General features: G+C 35.9%; 1 protein-coding gene across 7 annotated transcripts in view; it reads right to left on the bottom strand.

Annotated features, from left to right (window-relative positions):
- The window catches only part of NTNG1 (netrin G1), a 176951-nt gene that overhangs the window by 26989 nt on the left and 124284 nt on the right, over positions 1-25678 (bottom strand). The window contains exons 5-9 of one of the 7 annotated variants that reach the window (XM_062615917.1): positions 24507-24533; positions 14439-14504; positions 12524-12583; positions 6651-6818; positions 943-1080 (exon numbers count right to left, since the gene is read on the bottom strand). In XM_062615917.1, the coding sequence (XP_062471901.1) occupies positions 943-1080; positions 6651-6818; positions 12524-12583; positions 14439-14504; positions 24507-24533 (459 nt within the window). The remainder of the gene's footprint in view (positions 1-942; positions 1081-6650; positions 6819-12523; positions 12584-14438; positions 14505-24506; positions 24534-25678) is intronic. The other 6 variants (XM_062615911.1, XM_062615914.1, XM_062615912.1 and 3 more) reach the window with 6 other exon arrangements.

The raw sequence follows: 25678 nt of genomic DNA, 5'->3' as shown, positions 1-25678 counted from the left end.
GCTATGTGGACAATTCTAAAAGATCTGTCTAATCAGTGTTAGCAATTACATTCTGTCTTGTGTTTCTCAGTCTTAAAAATCAAAAGCAAGCTCTTGTAGAACTCTGTCGTTAATGTGCGTGTGAGAATGTAGAGAGGCAAGGAGAAAAGGTGGAAGAAAAGCATGAGAGGAGTCTCCAGAGTTTCTGGAAGTAGTTGATCAAAACACTTATGAAGAATAAATCTTAAGAAGTTACTACAAAAGAAATTTGCAATAAAAGAGTAATCCTGTATATACCAATGTGGTACTTCTACTCACTTTTCACAAGACCTGTTAACCAGAAGAGAAAGCTAAATATGCAGCTAAGCATTGAAACAACATCTGCTGTAGTAATATTTACACAAAATTTCAACTCCTGTTTTTAAGGACTTTAAGTATACCTCCATTTTTTATTTATTTTTTTCTTTAGCTTTTTTCTCATTTTCACTAATTATAACAGGTAATGAGCCAGTGTTTTGCAATTTTATTGTCCATGGACAGAGTTTTAAGCTTTGAAAGCATGGTTAAATTACTCAAGAAGTTGAAGTTTACTACAGAAAAAGTGAACATGCAGAGAAATCACCTTTTGTCTTTTAGTAGGAATTTTAAATTTGGAGTTAATATACTGATGCTTTAGTACACAAAACTTATTTCACAGGTGGGAAGACATGCATATTTATATATTTCAGTGACAGCTTCTCCAGGAGTTAGCAAGAGAGAGGACACTGAAGGCATAATGAAATAAATGGACGGCACAGCCAATGTCTTCATCTGGGAGTCTCTGAAAAGGTTCAGACACTATGGCATTCTTACAGCTCGTAGAATGTTTTGCTCATTTTCTGCTCTTAAGCAGCTGCACGTGATAACATACAGACACAGAGGCAGCAAAGCTGCAGAAGAGGGGCGACTCTCAGAGTTACTTACGTTGACAGCCCAAGCTGTGCCAGATATATCCCGGCAGACATTTATCACATTTAGGCCCTGATGTTCCCTCCTTACACTCACAAAATCCTCTGTCATTACAGCGATCATGGACTGAACCAAAAGGGTTACAATAACAGTCTGCAGAAACAAGACAACACATACACACTGGATTCAGGTCTACATACGGTGATAATTCATTCAATACCAATTAAGGGTGCATTTCCAGTGCTAAAGGTAAAGGAAGACTGTCTATTAAGGATATCTGGAGTAGTGAATATAACTACTATAAGCCCATTTATTTGTTTGCGTATGTCATTTCAGGAAGAGACCTTTTATGATGTAAAAAGTAAACAGAAGAGATATAAAAGCAGAAGATACCATGGACTTTGAGGAGAAGTGATTGTAGCAGATTCTCTTTTGGTAAGATATTTTCAACAATTTAATGAAAATTAGAATAGCTTTGCATAGTATGGATATATCAATGTGCCATCAGGGTGAAATGTTTCGCATTATTAAAATAGGCTTATCTGTATTATTCAATATTTTCAGAAGTGCTGAATGTCTTTACAGGGCTATATAAATGCACTTTACAAATTTCCAAGATAGTCTTCCTTTATAGTTTTGAGCAGCATAATTTGTGTGGATATTTGCCATTAAATTGATGAGATTGCATTTATCAGTGACATTAATAAACCTTTTCCTTATTTCACAATGAAAACCTTGAGGTGAGCACCAATGTAATGCAAAACTTATCAGAACTGGCTTAACACTGCCATTTTAATTTCTCTCACCTCCCAGTGGGCAGATGGAAAATGCGATGAGACTCATTGTCTGCTGTATATTTTCTACGTGTGTTCAACTAATTAAAGAATGACTAGGGTAACCCACTTCCTCCCACAACACTTACTGTGTTGTTCATTCACAGCCCTTTTCTTTAATGTGATTACAATATCCCTGTTCAGCTTTTGGCTAGCTGAACAAAGACAAAAGACTGTAGCAGGCAGAGCTCATTTTTGACACTCCTGTTTTTCAGTTTATTTATATATATATGTGTGTATATATACATATGTATTCTAATGAAGGGTTATATCTTATTTGTATGTAGACCCATGTAGACCCAGAGTAACTCCACTGTCAACTGAGACCACAGACACTTTTTGGCAGCATCTGATCTCTGCTGCTAGTGAAGGCAAAAGATACACAAATCGATTCCTGAATCTGGGCGACCTGCTGGGAGTCTGGCTTTGTATGTCTCTGAATCAGTGCTACTTTGATGACTGCCTTTGGCAGTTGTGCCCCAGCATGAGGTTAAACCTGAGCAGTATTGTAAATAACAAAATGGAGTTTAATTGGGAAGTTAAAAATATATTTATATAAAAAAAAGTCCAATGGAAAAACTGCAACAGGAAAAAACTACCAGGAATATATTTGTCATCTGTTGTCCCAGTGTTTATTAATTATAAATTACAGATGGCACTTTGAACATTTGGTATGCTGAAGAATAGTTACCTTTGGCAAACAGAGTTCCACAATAGTAATATAGTCAATTAGCTAGCACCATTCATTAATGAAGTTGGAAACTGACACGCCAAAAATACTGTGCAAGACTGAGTAGAAATATGGCACATTGAGTGCCATTTGAAAAGCTGGCATTTCTGATGTTAATCAGATGTATGAAGCGTTTATGTAAACAGGCATAGAACTGAGATACATATTGAATGCAGGAAGTAAAATTTGCTTCAAAAATGTTTATAGAAAATCTTGAAAGACAAAAAGTTTGGAATTATATTATAAAGAGGGCCCAGTTCTTGTAAACTAAAAATAGCTTGGTTAGACATAATGGAGTTACAGTGATTTAAAAAAGTGTGAAACAAATGTATGGCCTATGATCTGAATATTACAGGTACATAATGGTATATTTTCCAGAGAACAAGAACCTGATCCTGAATCAGTGAAAGCTTTCCTACTGAACTCAATCACATAAATACATAAAGAGTACCAGGCCCACATTCTGCTGTTTAAGGGAAAGTAGACAGTGGAAACAAAACTTTAAGCTAGGACTTTTATAAAAGTAGTAGATCAAATCAGAACACTAAACAGACCCAGTAACCTTTAGCAACTGAATCTATTCTCCACCTTGCACAGTACACAATTGATACCACAGATATATAAACTACAGAGGTCCACTGAAGATCCAAGCTCATTGTCAAACACAATATTATGGGCTGTGGAACACTTCCTAAGACCTGCCAAATACTTAAGATATTAAAAAGCTCAAAAGCCAAAATTCCAATGTGCCACAGGGAGGCAGTATCTCCAATGCCCTTACAACAAAAGGGCATTTAGTAACATTAAATTAACATTCCCAGATCATCCTGATAAGCAGATCATATACCAGGTTCCAGGGTGGGGGAAAAAAACCTGAACTGGGAAGGAATTTTCTTCCTAACCTCCATCTGGTGATTGACTGTTTGAAATATGGGAAGATGACAGTAGTAGTCATCTGTTCGCTGAGATTCACGATATTAATGTGATGTTGCCAACAAAACACAATGAAAATAAGTGAAAAAGCAGGTTGGGAAAATGGGCTGAAGCTTGCATGCGTGCTCCTTATCAGTCTGGGTTGACAGTGGTTACAAGACAACCCTCAGCATTCACTTAACTATATATCCTTGGGATATATAGTTTAGGGTTTCTAAAGGTCTCACAGGTGTTAGTTGAAGCTTAAGCCTAAATGACTGTAAGGCTGGCTTTCATGTAGGTGTGATGATAATTACCATTTCAGTGTTTATGTTGTAGGGTAAAGGAAATATTTTATTACTCTGGGTCTACTTGGTGGTTTCCATGCTATCCATGCTTGCTAGTGTGAGTATTCACTGTAATGAGGGTTATTAGAGGACTTTATCAAGACCTTGTAAAAATAAAAAAGCTTGAGTTATTAGATTCTTTTTCACTATAAGCATGTCAAGCGAATGATTTTTAGAAACTGGAGTTGCCCGTAAGAGGTAGTTTTGCAATTAACTGGCAAATCCACAAATTTTTGGTATTTCATTTTATGAAATACAATTTATTTTGCTTCTAAAGAAATTAAGGGCATAATGAAATTAGATTTAAACCCACTGTATAATGTGTTGCATTTGGTTAACTGGTAAAAACCTTCTCAGTATTTATATTTTTTGTAATTTGTCAGTTTAAAAAAATGAAACATTTTACTTTTTCTCCATTTAGTTAGCATCAGCTATGATTCACAGATTTGTTAGCCATATACTTACCATATATATTTATGAAAATTATGTAAGTAGTTTTGATAAATCAGAGCCAAAGCACTGTTAGTTGCCATTAAATTAGCTTATTCAAACATTTTTCACTTTTCTACATACATTGCTGAAGAGGAAAGAATTAGCCTGGAAAAAATGACTTTTGTATGGGAATAAGACTTGCATATGTCACTGGAAATCTGCTTATTTAAAATATTCATGCCAACATTTCAGTCATACTTAAACCCCAAAATGCTGCTTTTAAACTCAGAGAAAAGAGAAATGAGCATTTCCAATAGAGCAAGACTCTTTGTGCTTGACCTAGAAGGATGGTGAATCCATCAACTCTCTCAGAGGTGAAAATAGTCTACATTTTGCCTGATTAAATCCTAGGAGCCCCAGTTCAGGAAAGCACTTTAAGCAAACCCTCTGTTTTCTGAAAAGTGCTTAGTTATCTACTTCAATTCACTGACTTTAAGCTAGTAGTAGTATAAAAGTCTCCTTAAGGTGGCAAATCAGCTAGGATACTATATTTTGTATGCAGTATGATCACCATGATCCTGAAAACTGTCTTAATCCAATCAGAATATTATTTATTTAAAACGAATTACCTAATATGTAACAAACCAGGGTTTGATACTATAGTTATCCCACATAGTATAGTTCTTGTGGGAGCCCAAGAAAATTCTGCTTGCATTAAGGTAGGAAAGTCAGCAAATACATCATGTTAGGTTTTTTTTTTGTTTTTTTTTTAATAAAAAAAGACTCCTGTTAATGAAATGTTTTTTCATTTTATTTCTGCAGAGGCTGGGCAATTTTGAGGTACACGGTTGTTTTACTAAGACATTCTGAATATATCACTTCAAAATTAAAGTGTACTTATTTTTGATTCTTGGATTATTGACTTCCTTGCCTTACATAGCTACAGCTACTGTCTTAACATTTCAGTGTACATGGGAAAACAACTTACTGAATGAGCTGATGAAAGTTCCCAAATAGAGTAATTTAGTGTCATATTCATTAGGCCTGTTTAGGTAACTAAAATGATGCAGCCCTGATGACAATACCAGTGATGTCCTTCATCTACAGCCAACAAATATGAGGGACAGCAGATTTTTTCCAAGAAAATTTGATTGGGTTAATCTCCTCAGCACAGTCATACAAAGTCATGACTTGCCTGCTAAAGTTCTTATTAACTCAGACTAATTAACGTCAAAGGAGATAATGCATTTTCTGAATGTGCTGCCAAGCAAAGTTAAAAGAAGGACACATAAAACGCAGTGTGTGGATGGATCTGTGGGTTTATCACAAAATAAAATGTAAATCTATCAAGCTGCAGACTGAAACAAATAATAGCAACCTATATAGTTTCTGGCTTGAATCTCAGCAATGGATTATAAACAATATTGAAATATAATTTATTCACCCATAGTCTATTTTGGCACAAAAACATCTTATAAATACTCTTTGGTTTTGCTTCCTGGAAATGGAAAGAAAAAGAAATTCACAATGAAAATCCAGAACAGATTCTACTGATTCTTATGTCTCTAAGAGACATTACAGAATGAAATATTCTACCTCTGTTATTAGAGCAGTGTCTTTTGTGCTGCCTGTTAACTACTGCTCGTTGTGTGAGGCTTCCTTTATTGACTATTTTCAGACCTCACCTAGTGTCCTAATTTTTACTGTCTGTGGTGACATGAGAACAATGCATATTCTTCTACTATGATAAGGATCTTTTTCTAATATTCTTTTTTTGATACATTTTGACATTTTCTTTAATTCTGCATTTTGGGTATTTATAACAGATGTTAGGTCTAAAGCACTGTTTTCACCTAGGAATCCCTTTTCTAAACTGACATCATGTCAAACTGATTTGGCTAATTCTGCTCCTAACCACATGGACATAATTTCAATTTCTTCTGTAAGGAGAGGGGAGGTAACCCTGCATTTACAGGCCTGTGCCTGGGAGCAGAACTAGCTGCAACCTGTTTTTATGAAGTGAATGAAAGGGATTCATATGCACAGCTTCCCATGTGCTGTTGCTGCAGCTGGCAACTTTTTTAGGTCTCCAAGCAAGTAATCAAGAGTCTGCACTAATAATTCCAAAAATTAAACTGGGAACAGGTATTTTTGACTCAACCCTTCAGTTTTCACATGTGCAACTCCAGCAAGGTTCCCTTCTGCTGAAGGACAGCAGTTTCTTGGGGTCTTCTGGGTAAAGTCTTCCCAGGATCTTTAGTCAGAGGGCTTACTGTTGTATACAGATTCATAATACCTCCTTGAGGCACTAAAGAAGCAACAGAAATGACGTGAAAAGTCTACACAGATGTTCTTATCCATTGAAAAAGCTCATTCTGGCTCATCTGGCAAGTAAGCAGCAGCGATCCCTAGCAGTTGCCAGTAGTTGAAAATGCACAGAAGAAAAGCCGCAATCATCCCGGGACTGACCTATGCACACATTTTCATCGTCCAGCTCTGCAGAAGCATTTCTGAAGTAGCCCAGCCTGCATAACTCACAGTGCTGACCTCTAGTGTTGTGCTTACAGCTCACGCAAATGACCGTATTGAGCAGCTCGATGTAACTGCACCGGTTGGAGTGCCCGAAGCATTCACAGTCTTTCAAGGAAGAACAGAAATGTATACAAAATGTATACAGCAGCAGAGTAATAGCACATTACATGCTTAGTAAAAATGAATCATGAATAGAAGTATGGATGAATGCACATACATGTTAATCAATGTAACATGGACAACAGCAGATGTGTATCTGCAATGGAAGCGAAGTTTGTTTCAGGCAGGTTAGCGTGAACCAGCAACCATGGCATGACATCGAAGGTTGGCTGTTGTTGGCAGACCTGATGGAACTGAAGCATTTGCAGTTGTAAACCTTTCAGGGGTACTGAAGTCTCAGTTCCCACTGACAGAAATGCATGTCTTTTTGGACATTTGAGATGAGTATAAATCAAGACCTGGGAAAAAACTTCCTTGTATTAAAAACATCAAATACAGTGGACAAACCTGTCAAACTTCATCATGCTTAAATCCACAAATGTAAGTAAAATGAAAGTTTTGTTCTGACATAAATGGCGATTATTAGAAAATACTACTGAATTCGGGATACTGTAACTGGTAGGCACTTTGGGAACCTAACTGTTTCAAGACCAAACAAATCTCTAGTTTGACAATTTTGCCAGCACTTGCTAAAACAATTATCAGAGAAGAAAGTTAAGGAAGAGAGGTGTTACTTAAGAGCTGCTTCTGCTGTGCTTCTGAGGTAAGTATTAACCCATTTTTTATATTCTGAGATGAAAACGAGTTGGGCCAGAAAAGATCTCAAAAATTCTGAAATGTGTACTGAATAGAAAGCGTGCTTACTTCAGCCATATGAAATGCAGTTGGCATAACAGCTGCTTTTTAAAAATCCCTTCATTAAACATAGAATGCTGGTGCCTTTTAATCTTTATTCACAAGCAGTGATTGGTTTTATGCAGAAAGAAGGAGAAATTAGAAATGTATCAATAACATTACAAAAGGCACAGCTATGCTTTGTGTAGAAAGCCTGTCTAAATCTGATCACCCAACTCAGATTACAAGACCAGAATGAATGCAGGAAAGGCTATTAGGATGATCAGAGAAGTAGAGAGCCTATTTAAAACGTGAACACTATGATAATTTGGCTTATTTAGTCTAGGCAGCTGAAGACAGGGGCTATCACTGGGCTATAAATACATCAAGGAGATAGCCTTCTGCCATTCTAAGTGAATATCTGTGGTAATGGACAACACTGGCACAAGAACAAATGGGTGTTAACTGCCCATTCAGAAATTTCAACTGGAAATTAGGAGATGGTATCTAGCCATTACTGAGATTCTTGAACACTCTTCCAATTTGTAGCAAAAAACCTGATGCTTTAGAGATGTAGTTTATTAACAGATGAAAGGGATTATGATATGTTTCCTTCAGTAACTTCATACTAGATGCAATGACTTAGAATGGCTTCAAGGTCTTGAAGTTAACTCTAGCCTGTAATTAGATAAAGCTGTAGCAGAGGGTGTAAAATGTTTCCATATATGAAAGGGGTCAAGTCTCCTCTGCTGCCTTTCGTATGGTATGCTGCTGATCATGTTGGGGTACCTGGTGAGCTCAATGATTGTGACATAGGCCATCAGAGCAAATATTTGTGCTTGGCTGTATTTTTATGATGCAGTAACAATACCGGTACACGTTTATGAGTATGTTAAGCACACTTAATACATATGTATTTCCTTGGCCATTGTCTGACATAGCGTACTGTAAATAGATTGCGACTTTTCCTATACGGTGCAACACTTAGCACAACACAGGTTTCAATCTTGAGAGCTGTCTTTCTGCTGCCAGAAAACATTAATTCAATTTACATTTAGTTAACATATATACATTCTTGTTCTTTTCAATGTTATACTGCTACACCAATGTTTTGTAGTTCATGCTAACCTGATCATTTTGATGCCTATAAGCTGCTGGAGCACAATAAAAACATTTGATGTATTGGTCTCAGTATGTTACCACTTGACATAATTGAGTGGGGAGGAAAAAAGTGTTAATGTTTTGTTGTCTTTTGCAGCTGGTCAGTGTGATTCAGTATCTCAGCCAGCAGCTGAGTGGGTGGCTTTCTCCCCTAGTATATCCATCTTGCTTGAGTAAGAACTGCCTGTGTGGGTCAGAGGCAACAGATCTAAAAGTGGAAACTAGCACTGGCAAGCAGGAGTCAACAGGGAAAATTGTTGCAAGATTTTATGTGTTTCATTTTTAAAATAAGAAGGACTGGTTAGTGACAAGCAATCTGATCCTTCTGAATCTCAAGTTCAGAAGCAGGGTTCTCTTAGTATCTATACCTGACAAAGGACCTGTCTTCTGCAACCATTAGACATTTTTATGTTTCAAAAATATGTAGACTATAAAGAAGTGCTACTAAATCAGACTACGCTACATCACCTTTTGTGTTTAAGTAGCAGAAAGAAATTGAGACTATTCTCTGAACGAATGACTGTGCTATTTCCACTCTGAAAGTGCAATATGACCTTTAATAATATTACTACTACACATAATTAGCCATTACAAAAGCACAAGAAACAAAGCTGCACATTAAGTAATTCACTCTCTAGTAAGCCTTGCTCCCAGTCATGATTTATGAAAAGCTCAACATTAACCAGCAATGTGCGCTTGCAGCCCAGAAAGGCAACCGCATGCTGGGCTGCATTAAAAGGAGTGTGGCCAGCAAGTTGAAGGAGGTGATTCTCCCCCTCCACTCTTGTGAGACCCCACCTTAAGTGCTGCATCCAGCTCTGGGGGCCCCGATATAAGAAGGATGTGGACCTGCTCGAGTGAGTTCAGAGGAGGCCATGAGGATGATCAGAGGGCTGGAGCACCTCTCCTATGAAGACAGGCTGAGAGGATTGGGGTTGTTCAGTCTGGAGAAGAGAAGATTTGGGTGATTCCTTATAACAGTCTTCCAATACCTAAAGGCATCTATAACATATCTGGAGAGGAACTTTTTACAAGGGCATGTGGAGATAGAACAGGGGAGAATGGCCTTAAACTGAAAGAGGGGAGATTTAGATTAGGTATTAGAAACAAATTCTTTACAATGAGGGTGGTGAGGCACTGGAACAGGTTGCCCAGAGAAGCTATGGCTACCCCATCCCTGGCAGTGTTCGAGGCCAGGGGTTTTCGGCAACCTGGTCTAGCGGAAGGTGCCCCTTCCTGTGGAAGGGGGTTGGAACTAAACGAGCTTTAAGGTCCCTTCCAATCCAAACCATTCTATGATTCTATGATTTGGGATGAAGAAACTTCTAATAATTTTGAAGGACTTAGTTTGATGTACACACATGCCCATAAACATATGCAGAACTACTACCCAAGTTCAGACATGGCTTATCAATTTTAAAGGTAAACACTACAACCAATTCTTATGCTTGGTTGCATTCCTATGGGTACTGCTGTTTTGTAACAACTATACTGTGTGAAAGAAAGCCTTTGTCTCAGTTAACTTATACTAAGATATAGGAAATCCCTAGGAATCTTGATCACCACACTAGCACATGGTGTAGAAAAAACCCAGTTAACTCAAAACCAGCTGAACATCTGTTCAAAGATTATCAATGGTGCAAAAGAAAAAAAAAGGCACAGCAAGTAAAGATTAAATAATTTTTTTTTTAATAATTTTAACCTTCTCCCCACCAGTATCCCCATTTTGCAAGTGCAATGGTATGAACTTATTTTGCTTGCTGCTATTGGCCTAATCAGTGAATCTTTTTCACATCCCTCTGTGTTTATATAAAAAATTAAGTAAAGGGTCCTCATATGAATGGAATTATTTTCTCCACTGGTTACATGAGGTGCTGCTTTACACCAGTCAATGTACATACATGAGTCAAATCTACATAGCATGTAGAATTGCATTCAGCGTTGTGCCAGCTGGGAAGCTAACAGCTATCAATGCTGTATGGCCCTTCTATCTTATCATGTGGTTCACCTTAACGAGCACACCAAGACCACAAAGTAGCCTGTTAATTAGAATTGTTAGACGCATATCTTAAGGCCTCTGGCTATCAGCCCAATCACTTTCATGTACCGGCAAACTCATGCAATCACTGAGAGAGATGGGGCAAAATATCAAAATCAGGCTGCAAACGGTTTATTAACAATAAAATGACAAGAGCTTACAGTGCTAAAAAATGCTACTTTCAGTTTTGAGTACCACATGTCAGAAGAGACACAGATAAACTGGAAACAGTTGAAAGCTGAATTACAATAAGGAGTAAGTGGTTTGTAAAAAAAAAAAACAAACCCCCAAAAACCCGAAGAGAAGAGTTAAAGACAGCTAGATAGTTTTAATGTGAAGGAAAAAGGGAGAAGAGATAGCCACATTAGATTTGATAATTGTTTTTGGATGATTCAGGAATTGCCTAATCCCTTGCCAACTCACAGAAGAATTATCTGTATGAGCCTTTAAAGACCAGATCCAACACAATGATTCTATTGCAACCATCTTGATCCTGTTGTAGAAAGCATGATAAAATTACCCATTGAAGGAAGCTCATAAAGAGGTGCATCATTTAATTGTTTTGTTTCTATAAATTGAATACTTTTTTCCCCATTACAATGCCATGCATTTACATCTTTGAGATGATGTGCTATTGTGCTGTGGGATCAAGGTTCAGCTGAAGCCTCAGCTGCGACCAATAAAACATGAAACGTCATCACACGAAACAATGGCAAACACACACGGAAAGGAAGCATAATTAAACTAAGACAGCTAATGCATGAGATAGCTACGAGTGTCATTTTCTAATTAAAAGCACGGAGAGTATTTCAAGAAAAGTGCATTCAGAAATAATCAAAATATTTTTTCTTTTTGACTTTCCAGTAACTCTGTGCTCCTCCTTTATACAGTAACAAAAAGCAACAAAGGAGATTTCATTGTAACCTTAAGGTTCATAAGAAACAGTATGGCTCATTATCATGGTCGCATTAAATGGGTCAAACTAAATTCAAACACTTGTTAATACCCCTATTGCTTGTTAATATCTATTTCATGAATAATGAGATATTCACAATAGCTGCAGAAAGACAAAACTTCTTCATACATACTCTTTACAGAAAAATTGATGAAGAAAAACAATGAGAAAATCTTAGGATTCAGAATGTGAATGACAGATATGCAAATGAAACAGGTTGCCTGTAAGTCAGACAGAATATTAGTGTCCTTCATTATGCCCACATAATTCCATTATTTTGATAAAGCACTGAAACATCATATCCAAATGTAATGCCTACACTCTGAATTTGTGCACTGTTACAGTAAAATGAAGATGTAAGGCACACTTACAATGCATTAAAAGACATATCTATGAATTACACTCCATGGCGTTTACAGATACTTCTTGAAGATACGGACAATTGACATTTAATGTTTTGTTTACCCTCAACTAATCTGCTTATGTATCCTCTTTTACAATTTATGTATATCACTGAAGAAAACAAGAGTCTAGCGAACATTTGCTTTATAGGTAATGATCTGAATGGTCATATTCATACATTTAATTTCTTTAAAAACAAATGCCATGTCACTTCATATGCCAGCAGTGACTGTCTAAGCAGCACATTTATTTTCTTTGTATGGCTTATGTTTATGCAACTTAATGCTTCTGTTGTTGTCAATGAAGATGTCTCACCAGTAAGCTGATGGGTACACTTCACAGTATTCCAGATTCATACAGTGCAATGTTTTCACAACATAGAGCACTATGGAATCACTGTATGAATCCAAGAATTCCTACCTCTCTTGTGGTTTGCAACTTGAACAGAAGAAACAGTTGACATAGCTAATTTGGGAGCAACTGGATAGGTAATAAAATGAACAGTAAATTAGAAAAGGTATCATGTAGGAACAAATCTAAATATTAAAATAAACTTACTTTTAAACTAACTTAACAATGGTTATTGTTTTGTAAGGAAAGGGTGAAAGTTAGGGAAAATTAGTTATGTACTATCAACTCCAATCATTTCACCTGTAATACCCAAGGTAAAGAAAGGAAATGTAATTCACTCCTACACACTTTGGCAGCTTTGTGTTTGAGTTTATTTGCTGATTTCTCCCAGTCCATGGCCAATGAGTATATGATAATCAGAGTGGTTGCCAAAGGGTTTTATTAAAGTCATATGTATATTCATTCTGGCCTAATAGCATCAACAAGGAAAACACAATAAAATATTATTAGGTATAGGCAGATTTCTGTAATTATTCTCTTCATACACTATCCTTGACTGAAGGATTTATTCTACAATAAACATTAAACACTAACAATACACTGCAAACACAAAAGCTTCTAAGTTTGTGTTTTGTGCTCACTAACAAAACATCAAAACTAAGTTTATTAAAACCTCTTATTTTCACAGAAGAAGCACTAAGCAATTTTGTTCTGTTCAAGACATATTTTGCAACAGTGTTAAGTCTTAGATCAGAAGAAGAATAATTAAGCTGTGAAATCCTTTAGATATGCTAAATATAATATCTTTGGGCATATTTTGATTTAAAATTTCTGTGGATAATGTAGGCTAATCTTTACAGAGAACAGAGGAGCAGAGATCAATCTGTGTTTTTTTTTTGTTTGTTTAAGGACCACGTGTAAAAGCTTGGAAAACATAACATGGTCTAAATGAAGTTATTGGAATGCTAAGTATCATCAGGGTTATTTAATTCAAAATATATGTGAATAAAGCAAACTAAAATACTTCGCTAATACTTATAGAAAGCACAGATCAATTAGTATTTTCTATTTTGCTGGGCACATAAACTCCCACATATAACATGGTAGATTTTAAATACATGTGCATATGTTTTGATTTGGTCATTGTGAACAATGGATTTAACTACAGCCTTTCCAATACAATTCTCCAACAGATTCCCAATGCATCTTGTCCAGTCTAGTAGCTATTTTCTAGATCACCTTTTCATTAATTTTATTCTTTATCTGTATGTGTTATAGTATAGAAAGGACCCCCCTTGAACAGTCAAAGCAAGCCATAGGCCAGATTTCTGAAGGGATTATTTTGGGCCTATGGGCAGTAAATGAGAACGTTATTTTTTATAATGAACAATCATTTTGAAATGTGAAGTATAGCTGAATGCAACTTCAAATAACAAAGACTTACTTTGATTAATCACCATAAAAAGTCGTTCTATCTCATTCAGTGCTAATCATCATGCCATAGTCTGAATGATTTTTTTGTGTGGCACTCCTTGTAGAGAACTGGGTCTATCCTGCAGAGAACTTGCTTGTATTGTGGATGGCACATAAGCTCCTCAGTTCACTTGGGAATAGAAGACATTAAAACTGGATTTGATGAAGACAATGACAATCTTTCTCATGCAAAAATCTCAAAACTTACTCAAAATATAGATTGTGCTGTCTGAACAAGTCTAACATTATCTAGGGCTTTCTGTATGTCAGTTTCTGGAATCTGTGTGTCTACTTTCCCAGACTTTGGCAGTAATGTGCATAATCTGAGTGTTGAAAGACTCCTTTTTCAGGTGAGGTTTGGTTTATGTTCTTTTTTCTCACAGGATAGCATTACTTAGCAATAGAAGAAAAATGAGTTGGATTATCATTGTTACTACTTTTGCCAACGTGTGGGACTCCTTGAAAGCAATTTCAGTAATCTTAGACCACTTGGAATTTTACAGCTTCCTACCTTGGTTTGGTTTAGAAACCTCAAGGGAAGAAATATTCGGCCATATCCTATCAAACTTGGGAGGATCTGCATGCATCAGGAAAAATCAGGTTTTGTTATTTACATCTGTGATATTGTTCTAAACAGGCAAGCACATGGACAAAGACATAGATTACAAACATCCATTACTGGACTAGTCTAGGTTGCACTTGAACAGTACATGACTCCACAGTGAACGAGAAAACAAGCAATTGATGATTCCCAAAACACCAAATGTACATAAAATACTTTGCATAACAATTTATTCCCTGTGGTAAAAAATACATTTTTTTCATGATAAGAAGATATCCTAGACCAATATATATGGTTCTAACACTAGGAACAAAACAAGAATATATTCTGTTAAATCTGCTCTACAGAGATAAAATGACAGTATCAGACAAATATGGATTTCTTACCAAAGAGACATATCTTACCGTAACATCCTGTCTTAGTACTCTTTTGAGTGAATTATATTTCTGTTATCAGAGGAATATATTTACCAGTAGAGTGGGCTTTTTCTTTTGCTCTCATGCTTTCTTGTGTTGCATCTATTAACTGTCACCTCTGCTAACATTTTACAGCCTGATTTTGTAAGAACATGAAATGTCTACATTTCTTAAAAGCCCAACATAATGTTACTTTTATCCCTCAGAGAAGGAATTAGCTGTGACTTTTTACAGCTTCATCTCCTTTGGTCAATGTTTTTTGGGGCTGGGGTAGTGGGGAGTGATAGTCCTTAGCAGAATGCTGCTGGGTGTTGGAGCTGAGAGCAAATTAAGGGTACGTGGGCTGTGGGGGAAGGAAAGAAAACTTTCCTCTGAGCCCAGATCTGGGAAATGGTATTTATATTCTCTGTATTTCTCTGTCATAATCTTTTTTCTGTTTCCATCTGCCTAGCTTTGAACATCAGATTTCGACCACATGTTCTGTGAGTACTGCAGTGTTTGGGTTCTTTCTGAGCTGAAAAGAATTTCTCTAATGGTCATATCAGCATACATAGTGGTGATATTAGTGGGGAGAGAGCTATTTCTTCATGTCTACCTACAAGGAATTCAGCTGAGTATTGAGTAGATTACATTTGTCACAACTTGGTCAAGCATCAAGGGTCTTTCTGAAGAAGGTGTGTTTCACTGTTAAGTCCATCTTAGTGGAAGGCCTGCAGGGAAGTGATGACAAAAAGATTGGGACTTTAAACATTTGATGTGGAAGGAGGACATCCCATAATATCTTCTGACCCATTTGTCAAGGGTGAAGAGAAACTGTTTGGGTTGGACTGTCTGTTCCAGAAGTTTTTCCACATAGAGAACAATTCAAGGAAACAGTCATGACCTGCACTGTGTCATTTAGTGTTAGATAGCCTTCTGCAATTGAATCTGCAAAGCTGTGATATAATTGCATCATATTCTTGATTTTTTTTTGCTTTTTTCTTATCAATCAAGAAAATGGAAGAGCTGAGTCAATCTGGCAGATTCTCCAACAGCCTATGTATTGATTAAAAATAATACGCCTCTACTGGTCAGATCCACCAATTCACACACATAGGAAGTGCAAACACGGTAGTCTGAATGTACAACAAAATGTATCTAAAAGCTGTACTTAGTGATCCGGCATGATAACTGTAGCCCACTGAAAGACTAATTCCATACACGTGAGATACGGACTTCCTCCTCCTTCTCCTGCTGTAACACTGGTTATGTTAAAAAGTTTCAAGTACACACAGACAATTACACAGTGAATTCACTGTTAAAATTTTGGTCAAATTAGGATCAATTAGGCTTGACTTAAATATTTTAAAGGGGTTGGACATTAGAGAAGGCATATAAAAATCAGTAGGTATAAAAGGAAAAACAGTATTGATCACATTGTCCTGCTTTCCCCTGAGCCTTTTTCTCTTTGAGCCATTGTGCAACATCAGGGTTGTTGCCGGAAACCTGTTGTAAATACCGTGTGAACTCTACTACAAAAAATCACATGCATAATTATCTATTATTACCATAATTACCAGAAGTAAAAGAAATAGTGTCAAACATTATAATGCCTTAGAACTAACCCTCTGGAATATTCTGTCATTTAATAAACTGTAGATCCTATATATGAAATTGGATTTTTTACATAATCTGATTCATATATTAATATAATCATATATTCATATATAATATAATCATTACTATTTAATATATAATCTTATTCTGATGACTTCCCCAATTAATCTCTTGTCCAAATAAAGTAATTCCTTGTAGGACAGAAAAATCAGAGTTGTATATTTCTTAGTAATCCTATAAATGCTATAGATCGGTGCTCGTTTTAGCAAACTTACTTAAAATTGAGGTTGTGACTTACTGCAAAATCATTAAAAATTCCCTGACATGTTAAATTTGATCATATTGAGCTGAGGTTTTAATGGGCACCCAAAACAATAAAAAGCATTTTTATAATGCCTAAAGATTACCAATTGAGTTATTATTACTAGTGATTTTTGCTAGCTATTAGTGATAGTTATAACCATCTTAAAGGGACTTGTGGTGGTCATTTGTCTCCTCCCTTTGTGCATAACAGGATCAACTTTGAAGTTAGATGAGGTTGTTCAGGGTCATACCCAGCTGAGACCAGCTGCTGTCTTCAGTGTTTCTGGGCTGCTTGGTAATGTGGTTAATGCTCCCAGAGACTTATGGCATCTACTGTGGGCCTTTTTTTAAAATCTTTGGTAAAGACATAATTTTTTCTTATATCCTTATTCATGGAATGTCTTATCACCGTTATAATAAGAGTTATAAACAAGACTACAGGAAGTTTCATGAGAAAGACCTTCCTACTTATCTTTGTAAATTTTTTGTTTGTTTGTTTGTTTTTAATGGAGATTAATTTAAATGCTTTATCTTAAAAGTTACATAGGAGGTCCAAGTCAAAGAATTCTGCCTATCATTCCCACAAGTATATTGGAGCAGATGAGTCATCCTTTGAACAGGCCCTGGGAAGATTCATTTACCAGCTAGTTATTCTTTTATAGCAACTTGTGAAAATATTTCTAGTCCTCAGTGATTACCTCTAAGGGTTTTATTTATAGAGACTAGATAAAGATTTTAAAGCTTTTCCAGAACAGTTCTACGTCTGGACACTGTATTCTGTAATTAAAGTAATTATTTACCTGAATAATTAAGGAATTTTGGTGTAGGTGTTCTCTAAGATATGCTAAGATCTACTGTAATATATTCTGGGCAAACAAGGCTACAGAAATGTGAAGAAGAGTTTCTAAAATTATGTTCTAGTGTTATTTAAAAGTGAAGCTACTGTAGACACCTTTTAAGTGTAGAGGTGTGTGAGCTATGTGACTGAGCAGAAAATCAGATATGACATTTTACATTTGCATTGTAAATGCATGCATTTTTAGTTACTATTGTTCCAAAGCCGATTATACTCAGAAAGTAACTACTGAAAAAAAAAAAAAAAATCTTACTTTGATGAAGTATGGAGAAACTGATTGCATTATATTTATTAAATGCATGACAATTTTAATTATTTTTTTTTTCTCTCCTCCCAATCCTTTTTTTGGATATACAGTGTCAGAATTACCTCTGATATTGAACAAAGGAAGTCTGTCTCAAATATTCATTGGAACTGCAGTCTGCACCATGGGCTACATCATGGTTTCAAACTGGGGAGATAATGCAAATGAATGGGTAGTTTCAGCCGGGTTCCAACAAGACAGCTGCACATGAAAAAAGCCTGTCATGATGTTGGCAGAAATTAATCAGCACTTTGTTGGTTTCTCACTCCAACCAAGTACTGAACTGGCAGTAAAATTAAAATGTATTTCCACTGAGAGGGGCTATTCTTCCTCAGGGATGAAGAACGCAGGTGATGGAGCACATGAAGAATACATTGCTGCCTGGGCATCTGTGCTCTATGGCAGATTAGTGTATTTTCATCTCCTAAACTGTTTCTCCTGACCCAGTCCACAAACAGGGCATTTGCTAAAAATTACTAATAATGAATCAGTAAGTCTTAAATAATGCTCTCTTGAAGGGCAGACAGGGAGTGCTTGTGTTGGCAACTATCATTACTTATTTAATTTATAATAACAATAAGGAACCCTAAATGAGAGACTCCGATGAAGATGTTTTTTAACCTTCCTCCACCTTCTGTTTAAAACACAAAAAACATTACAAAAATTGTCAATGTAAGCTTAATGATTATAGTAGAAATCCATGATTCTAGTAATAGAAAACTGGACTTTCCACTGCCTATTGTAAACCAAGAGTAGTTGAGAGTAAACATCTATTCTAAAATATAGATGTCTGCTAAGCACAATGGAATTATGACAGTGGTTTTAGGTTTTAATATTAGAGAAAAATAATTAGGAAGAATTAAAAATAATGCTCTCTGAAATCAATGTCAGATTTAGTAACTGCTGGAATAATCGAGCGTGTTTTTATTGGATCATACTCCATCACTTCTTGCAAACATCACACTATCATTATTACAGCATTTCTATATCTTTAGGTCCATTTCAATGGAAATCATGATAACCTATCTCACAGAAAATTTGCCTTTCAGCACTTTCGTAACACTGCAAAATCTAACTCATCAAAAGAGACGAAATGCTGACAAGTTTGTTTGTTTTTTTTTTTAAATCATCCCTTTATTTTTTTTTTAGTTACAAAAAAAGTATTTGGCCAAGGTTAGGCAATCTTTTTTGGAGCAATGTAGGAAGTTTCATACCTGTTCCTTTGAAGAAAGGAGAATTCTGCATAAATGTGAAGATGTGGTTGTTTTATGGCAGCTCCTCAGCCATAACAGCTTTTATAACTGTTGGAAGAATTTAAATGCAATTAGTCCTTTATGTCTCCACTTGTCTTAGAGGAAAAGAAAGTGATCTTTTTAGAGGCTTAAAAATAAATAAATAAATAAAATGATCCAGCTCTGGAAACTTTTAGATATCAGAAAAAAAAAAAAAAATCCACGGATTTTGACAAATGTGTTGGCTAATTCTCAGACTAATGCGGTATGAGAGATTATTCTTCAATTTCAAGTATTTTCACTAAAATAGTTGCATAAGTGCACAATAAATTCTAATATTTTTGGAAGGAAATATTTAGGTACTTTCTCAGGGCAAAAAAAGTAAATTATTCTGTTGATAGTTTGCAAGTGTTATTTCTTTCTACTTTGATTGGTTGCTTTTTCCTACAAATATGCTGAAATTGGCTGCTTGACGAGGATTACTGTACAGTAATTCTCAACTGATGAAGAACAGTAAATCAAGAGCCTTTTTAAAGAATCAGGATGCTGATTTGGAAACCTTATTCTTCCCTTATACTCTATGAAATAAACTGACTACATATCTGAGGGACAGAAAGAAAAACAAGAGAGGGAAAAATATAGCAGTGCTTTTTTTCCCAGCTATTTCTCTCCAACCTTGATAATTAGATTTTTAAGTATCTTTGTGAATCATATCTGCGCTCTATAAACTTTCTTGAGTAACTGCAGCTAAACTTGCATATTGGAAGTGCAATGTGTTCTGCATGGGTACCATGGTATATATGGAAATGTTGATATCTCATTTGCTCTAGGGTGCTATCACTTGATTGTCTATTACTGGTTAAAACAAAGGTAACTGTTAACTAAGTAATTTCACGTATATTACAGCAAATCATAAAAGTGTTGAAAAGACTATTTGATCGATACACTGTTTTTAACTAAACCAAGATGGTGAAGGTAAACTAGGATGAAGAATGAGAAACAATACTCAACTTCCAGTGACCTTGTCTACTAGACTGGTGAGAATGGCTCTTCTTATCTGTTCAAATTGGTGGATCTGGCAAAACAAAAAGTGAAACAAAGGCTCCCCCAAATGCCACCCCAAGAACCTGCCAGTGCTCCCTGGAACAGTGCTGGTAGTTTTTGACCCTACACTAGAAATCACTTGGCAAAGAGACAGTTTCTGTTCAGGGCTGGGGATCGGCACAGGCACTCTGCTTGCTGAACTTCAAGGGTGAAATTCTAGTTATACAGAAGAAAACTGGCTTTGTTGTGACTCCTACCTGGTAAATAAACTATTCATAAAGTCTTTTATTTGGAGTGATAAATTTCTTTCAGATCTAGCGTTCAAATGTATGCATTACATCACATAGGCTACCAGTAGTTTCTTCTAGCCCAATAATGTTTTAATATAATGGAAAATCTAATTGTTAAAGTGAAAAATTCCTAGTCCTTCAAAGTATTTAAATAAAAGAGGGGAAATAAATACTGTTACTGGTTGGTATTATAATCAGTGACTTAGACAAGGTGATCACCATAGATTATGAGCCTGATTAACAGTATTATTTATTAAAAATTCAAATTTGGAAAAAGCTGAATTAAAATGAGAACATTTTGCTATTATGTCCAAAATAATATGTATAGTCTGAAGACAATATTTAAATGTTTTAAGGAGTTAAATATCTTAATGGTCTCTCAACAGCACAGCTCTCTTTGTAAAACTTGACCTCAGATAATAATAGAAAAATAACATACAGCCTAGTTATGCATGTTTATATCCTGCTGGCATATGTGAGTGTTGTGTATAAACTGTAGTCCAGACCTTGGCACTGTAATGGCTTTGATCCCATGACTGTAAATTTAATGAGACAACTTCTCAGCTACTGCAAGGGGGCAAAATTAGGTCCAAAAAAGAGGGGGGAAAAAAAATCCACCTACATTTGCTCTCACAATCTTTTAAGATATATATTTACCACATTAAAATTTCATAACAAGTACGTGAAACAAATAAAGCTACACTCATCCTGACATTATTTTAATTCCAGAAAAATACCTACTAGATCTCTCAAGGTTAAGAAAACAATAAAGGAGTGCCCATTCAGTATTTTTTTTTTTTTTTACTTTTGTGTCTTGCACTTATTATCATAAAAAAAAGGTTCTCTTAATTTGAAATTGGCTATAAAGAAGAACAAAACCATACAGAACAAAGCAGAATATACCATTTAATGATCATGACTGCATCTTGCACTTGGGTGCAGGGTCTGTCTCTAAACTCTGACTCATCTGCCACCAGAAGGCATTAAGGTGATAATCACCCACACAGAGTTATTTGCACATCATGTCTATCCTATCCTGTATCTAATTATAACCCTTTATAACAAACTGTTTAGCATAATTAGTGGAGTTATGCTTTACAGGGAAAAAGACAGAAGTTATAGTTTAGAAGAGGCAACTTTTTGAAGGCATACATGTACAGATTAGTAACTTTGGTATTTGGTCACAATAATGGACATTTTGATGCATTGGTCTATGTAAAATCATACAATCGTTATTTTAGCAAGTAAAATAATGTAGTTTTCAGGATATTTACATACTGTATGTAAGCATTGATTAAAATTATGACATGGTTTTGGGACTCATTAATTGTTAAAACTTTCACCAGTATTTTTCCAGACATGTCTGAAAAATGTTAAAAGGGCCAGCACTGGGATCAAGAATGCTGGAAATGATCAGAGAATCTACTTTTCAACTGATAGACAACAGCAGGTACAAATGACCTTAATGGGAAAGCTCTGATTTTTTTTTCTACTAGATGATCAGAAAGGATGTTTACTTAATGACCACTGTTACTTTGTTCAAATTTTAATAAAGAGCTGCTTTAATACAAGATCCTTTGAGACAGGAATCTTGAAAAGGAATGGAGAATGATACATATATGTGCACACAGGTAAATCTATTTTATTTTTCTTTCTTGCTTTCATTGCAGTTTTAAAAGTGTTGAGTAAATGTTACTTGCAGAGGAATCTTCATATGCTGGCAGTGTTGCCTTCATACCCCTATGCCCCAACCCCATCCTCATTATATACTAGGAAGAGCTTGGAGCACACAAAAGCCAATACCCCCTCCTCCCATTAGGGTTTGCGGCCAGGCAAAATAAAACCCAAACTATATTTCCTGAGAGTAGCTCCCTGTCCCCATATGGGGAAAAATTCTACTGATACGAACACAAACATTGTATTAGCATAGACAAAAGAAGAAATCATGCAGATTCATTAAAGCAGCCATAAGTAATTAATCTTGTTTGTTTTTATGTGTTAATTGTACTTCTGTTAAATTCTCTTAGAGACCAGTATAAATTTATGGGCTCTATCCTTGCTTTACATTCATTTTGCTATTTCTGTCTTATAGGAAAGATGTTCAGAACATTGAGCAAGTAGAGCTATTTTCCCCCTGAGCTATTTTGGAAAAAAACCATGAGAATACCAAGCAGAATATCAGTATTTACTTGTGCTCATACTTCATCCTTTCCAGGTAGGCAAAGAAATCTGTTGAATTCTACCACATATTATTCCAAGACATTTACAGTCGATTAAAAAGAAAGCATATATTTCCTATGGAATGTTAAATAGACTTTTTCTCCATTTGTAATGGACAAACTGTACTAATCACCCCAGTGTAAAATACGAAGAGGTCAACAATGCATCCTTTCAGGTCACCGTTGTTTAAAGTGTATTTGAGTTTCCCTATTAAGTTTTCAAAGGCCAACATCTGCTGATGCTCAGAAATGGTAGATGTGGTGACAAAGGCTGTATGGAGCGTGAAGTGAAAACACAACCATATAGTTCATGCAACACAGTACTAAGAAAGTATAGCACAATAAAACTCCAAAGAGCTATTTTCCCATTCATCCAATTTCTGTTATTAATGGCAGGAATATTCCTGAGAACAGTGACATAAATGTCTTCTCTTTCATTTAGTTTATTATTGTCATTAATAATAATAATTTATAAACACAAGGTTTTGAAAATAGCATATCACAATGCATTTGCAGTCATGCAAATACCAAAGACAACACTACAGCAGGAAAATTGCATTATTAAGATGGAAGGCTTTCATTTGCACATTATTGTCATTGATGCTGTTTCGCTATTTAAAGCTGCAAAACAGATGCCATGGCATTCAACTGTTAACACTGCTCTCTTTTGTAAGGAGGCTAGTTTTGGTGCCATTGAACTTGCTGTCTAGAGCTTAACAAATCAGCACCATTCATGAGCTCAAGTAAACCGAGCTGATTTATAAATTCACAGACCTGACCCTGCATCATAGGAAGTAAGACAATTTTATCCAAATTAACAGAAGCTTTTCAGTTTGGTATCAGGCCTGACAAATTGCATTTTACTTCTGTGATATTTTTATCATTGTGATATCCCCATATCACGCCAGTTGTGTCTAAAGCCTCTGCAGAGCTGAGGCTGCAGGGAATATTCTTTCAGTTAGCCACAGCAGGATCCATTTTTACCTCCCTGCTTTATTTGTAATTAACTAACTTGGTATGACTGTGTGCACTTCTCTGTTATGGAACTCATCTGAGACTCGCAGCTGAGTTATTGTGTACTTAGTCCTTTCAAGTGTTTTATTTACTTAATCATCTCTTTCACTGATATAGTAGCTCTTTAGGTAATGGTGTTATGGTTTTGTTGTAGCTTAAGTATCATATTTTGGTGCTTTAATTGCATATAAGACAGCGGATTTTGGTGAAGGAACGCAATTCTGTTTATTTTGTGGAGTAAAGCCCAATTTAAAGGCTGCTTGCATTAATGCAAAGATTCCATCAGATACACTGTATTTGGTAAGCTACTTCATAAAAATGAAAACTCTTCCATATTCTCTTTGAATTTACACACACATGCGTGAAAATTAACAGTCTTGTACTTCTCTGTTATTAGCAAACACTTTTTTTTCCTCCCCCACCCCGAGAAGTTGCTCAACAAATATTTTCTGTGGAATGCTGTTTTAATTTTCTGCATAACTTAGTTTTATAGCACTTGGTTTTCACCTGCTGATCAGAACTGATCAGAAAATTTGTGGTTGAAGGCAGATGTGTTATCTGGAGTGATGGTCTCTCTGACCACGTAATACAGTTACATGTCAATACAACAAAGGCCAATACATAGCATCTGCACCATAGAGCCCATTTTCAGAGAAACATTATCTACAACAGAAAGGGATGTTGGGAAATTAGATCCAAGAAGCTGAATGACAATGCAAAACAAGACTGGTTTTATTACTTACTACCAATACTGGAAATACTGGGTATACCTGTAGAGAAAGAAAACACAAAAAAAGTATAGTTAGAAATTTACTGCAGTTGGCTAAGCTATTGCATCTAAGATTCTAAACCAAATTTTCTCCTCATTTTCAGAATGTTCTGTCAATACATAGTTAAACCCAACTAACTGCTAATATGTACCCAGCTCTTTACAAATGCAGTCTTTAGATTTTTCAGTATGAGGCTGCAGAGACCACTAAAATGCATTGACAGATGGGTATTTCTGGGACCTCCACCAGCTCCCTGAACTTCATGAATTTGTTCAGAACAGTTTTATATTTCAACTAACCAGCCACTAGGTTTAATGCTTTAGATAAAAATATCAGTCGTGCATGTGTTACGCAGATCTAGGAGAAGAATTTAACCAAGGGATAGATGCACTGCTAACTGCTTCGGCCAGCTGCTTAAATCAGTTGATACCTTCTGTTGCATTAACTGTATATAGCTGTTTCTTCCACTTTTACCTGACAGTTATCTAAATTAAGCAATGGAAAAGTAATGTAATAGAACAAAACAATCTAATGCATTAGGTTGGCAATATTGGCTAAGCCACTCAATGATTTTTAAAAACTTTGTATTTGTTTATTCTCTCCCCTTCATTTCAATTCCTAAGCTGAATTAATGCAAGGAAACTATTGCAGAGGCAGGTGAGATTTACCAGAAAAGGTGGGGCTGCTGAGGAGTAAAACTCCTCTGCTGGATTAGGAATGTGGGATCTCATGTTGCAGGATGCAGTCCCAACATGTAGCTTGTTGTCAGATCTGCCCTGAAAGGTGTGTAGCACAAAAATATGGAACTGAAATCTCTCTTGAAAAGCCATTTTCTGTAGATTAAATGGCATTGCTAATGGCACTATTACTAGTCTCTTGGGTTGCAGTTACAAATTGCAGATCAGTATTTAAATCCTGGGTATTTGCATTCTCTCAGTTAAATACAGTCTCTCTTTTGTAAGTTTTATTGACTTTTGACGGCATGCATTTTACGGCAGAAATCTGTCTGTTTCTCCATTAAACATCTGCTGTACTTCTTTCAACATCTATCTTGAAGTTCTGTCTTACTCAGAGATGGCATGGACCTCATTCTGCAATTAAGCAAACTAGAGTGAAGGGATGTCTTGGGGATAAATGATATTCAC

This window comes from Pezoporus occidentalis, unplaced genomic scaffold, assembly GCF_034315485.1.
Source record: "Pezoporus occidentalis ecotype Australia unplaced genomic scaffold, CSIRO_AGI_Poc_V1 ctg186, whole genome shotgun sequence".
In the NCBI taxonomy this organism is placed as follows: Eukaryota; Metazoa; Chordata; class Aves; order Psittaciformes; family Psittacidae; genus Pezoporus; species Pezoporus occidentalis.
Note: the sequence above shows the minus strand (reverse complement) of the source record. Positions and strands in the feature narration are given on the sequence as shown.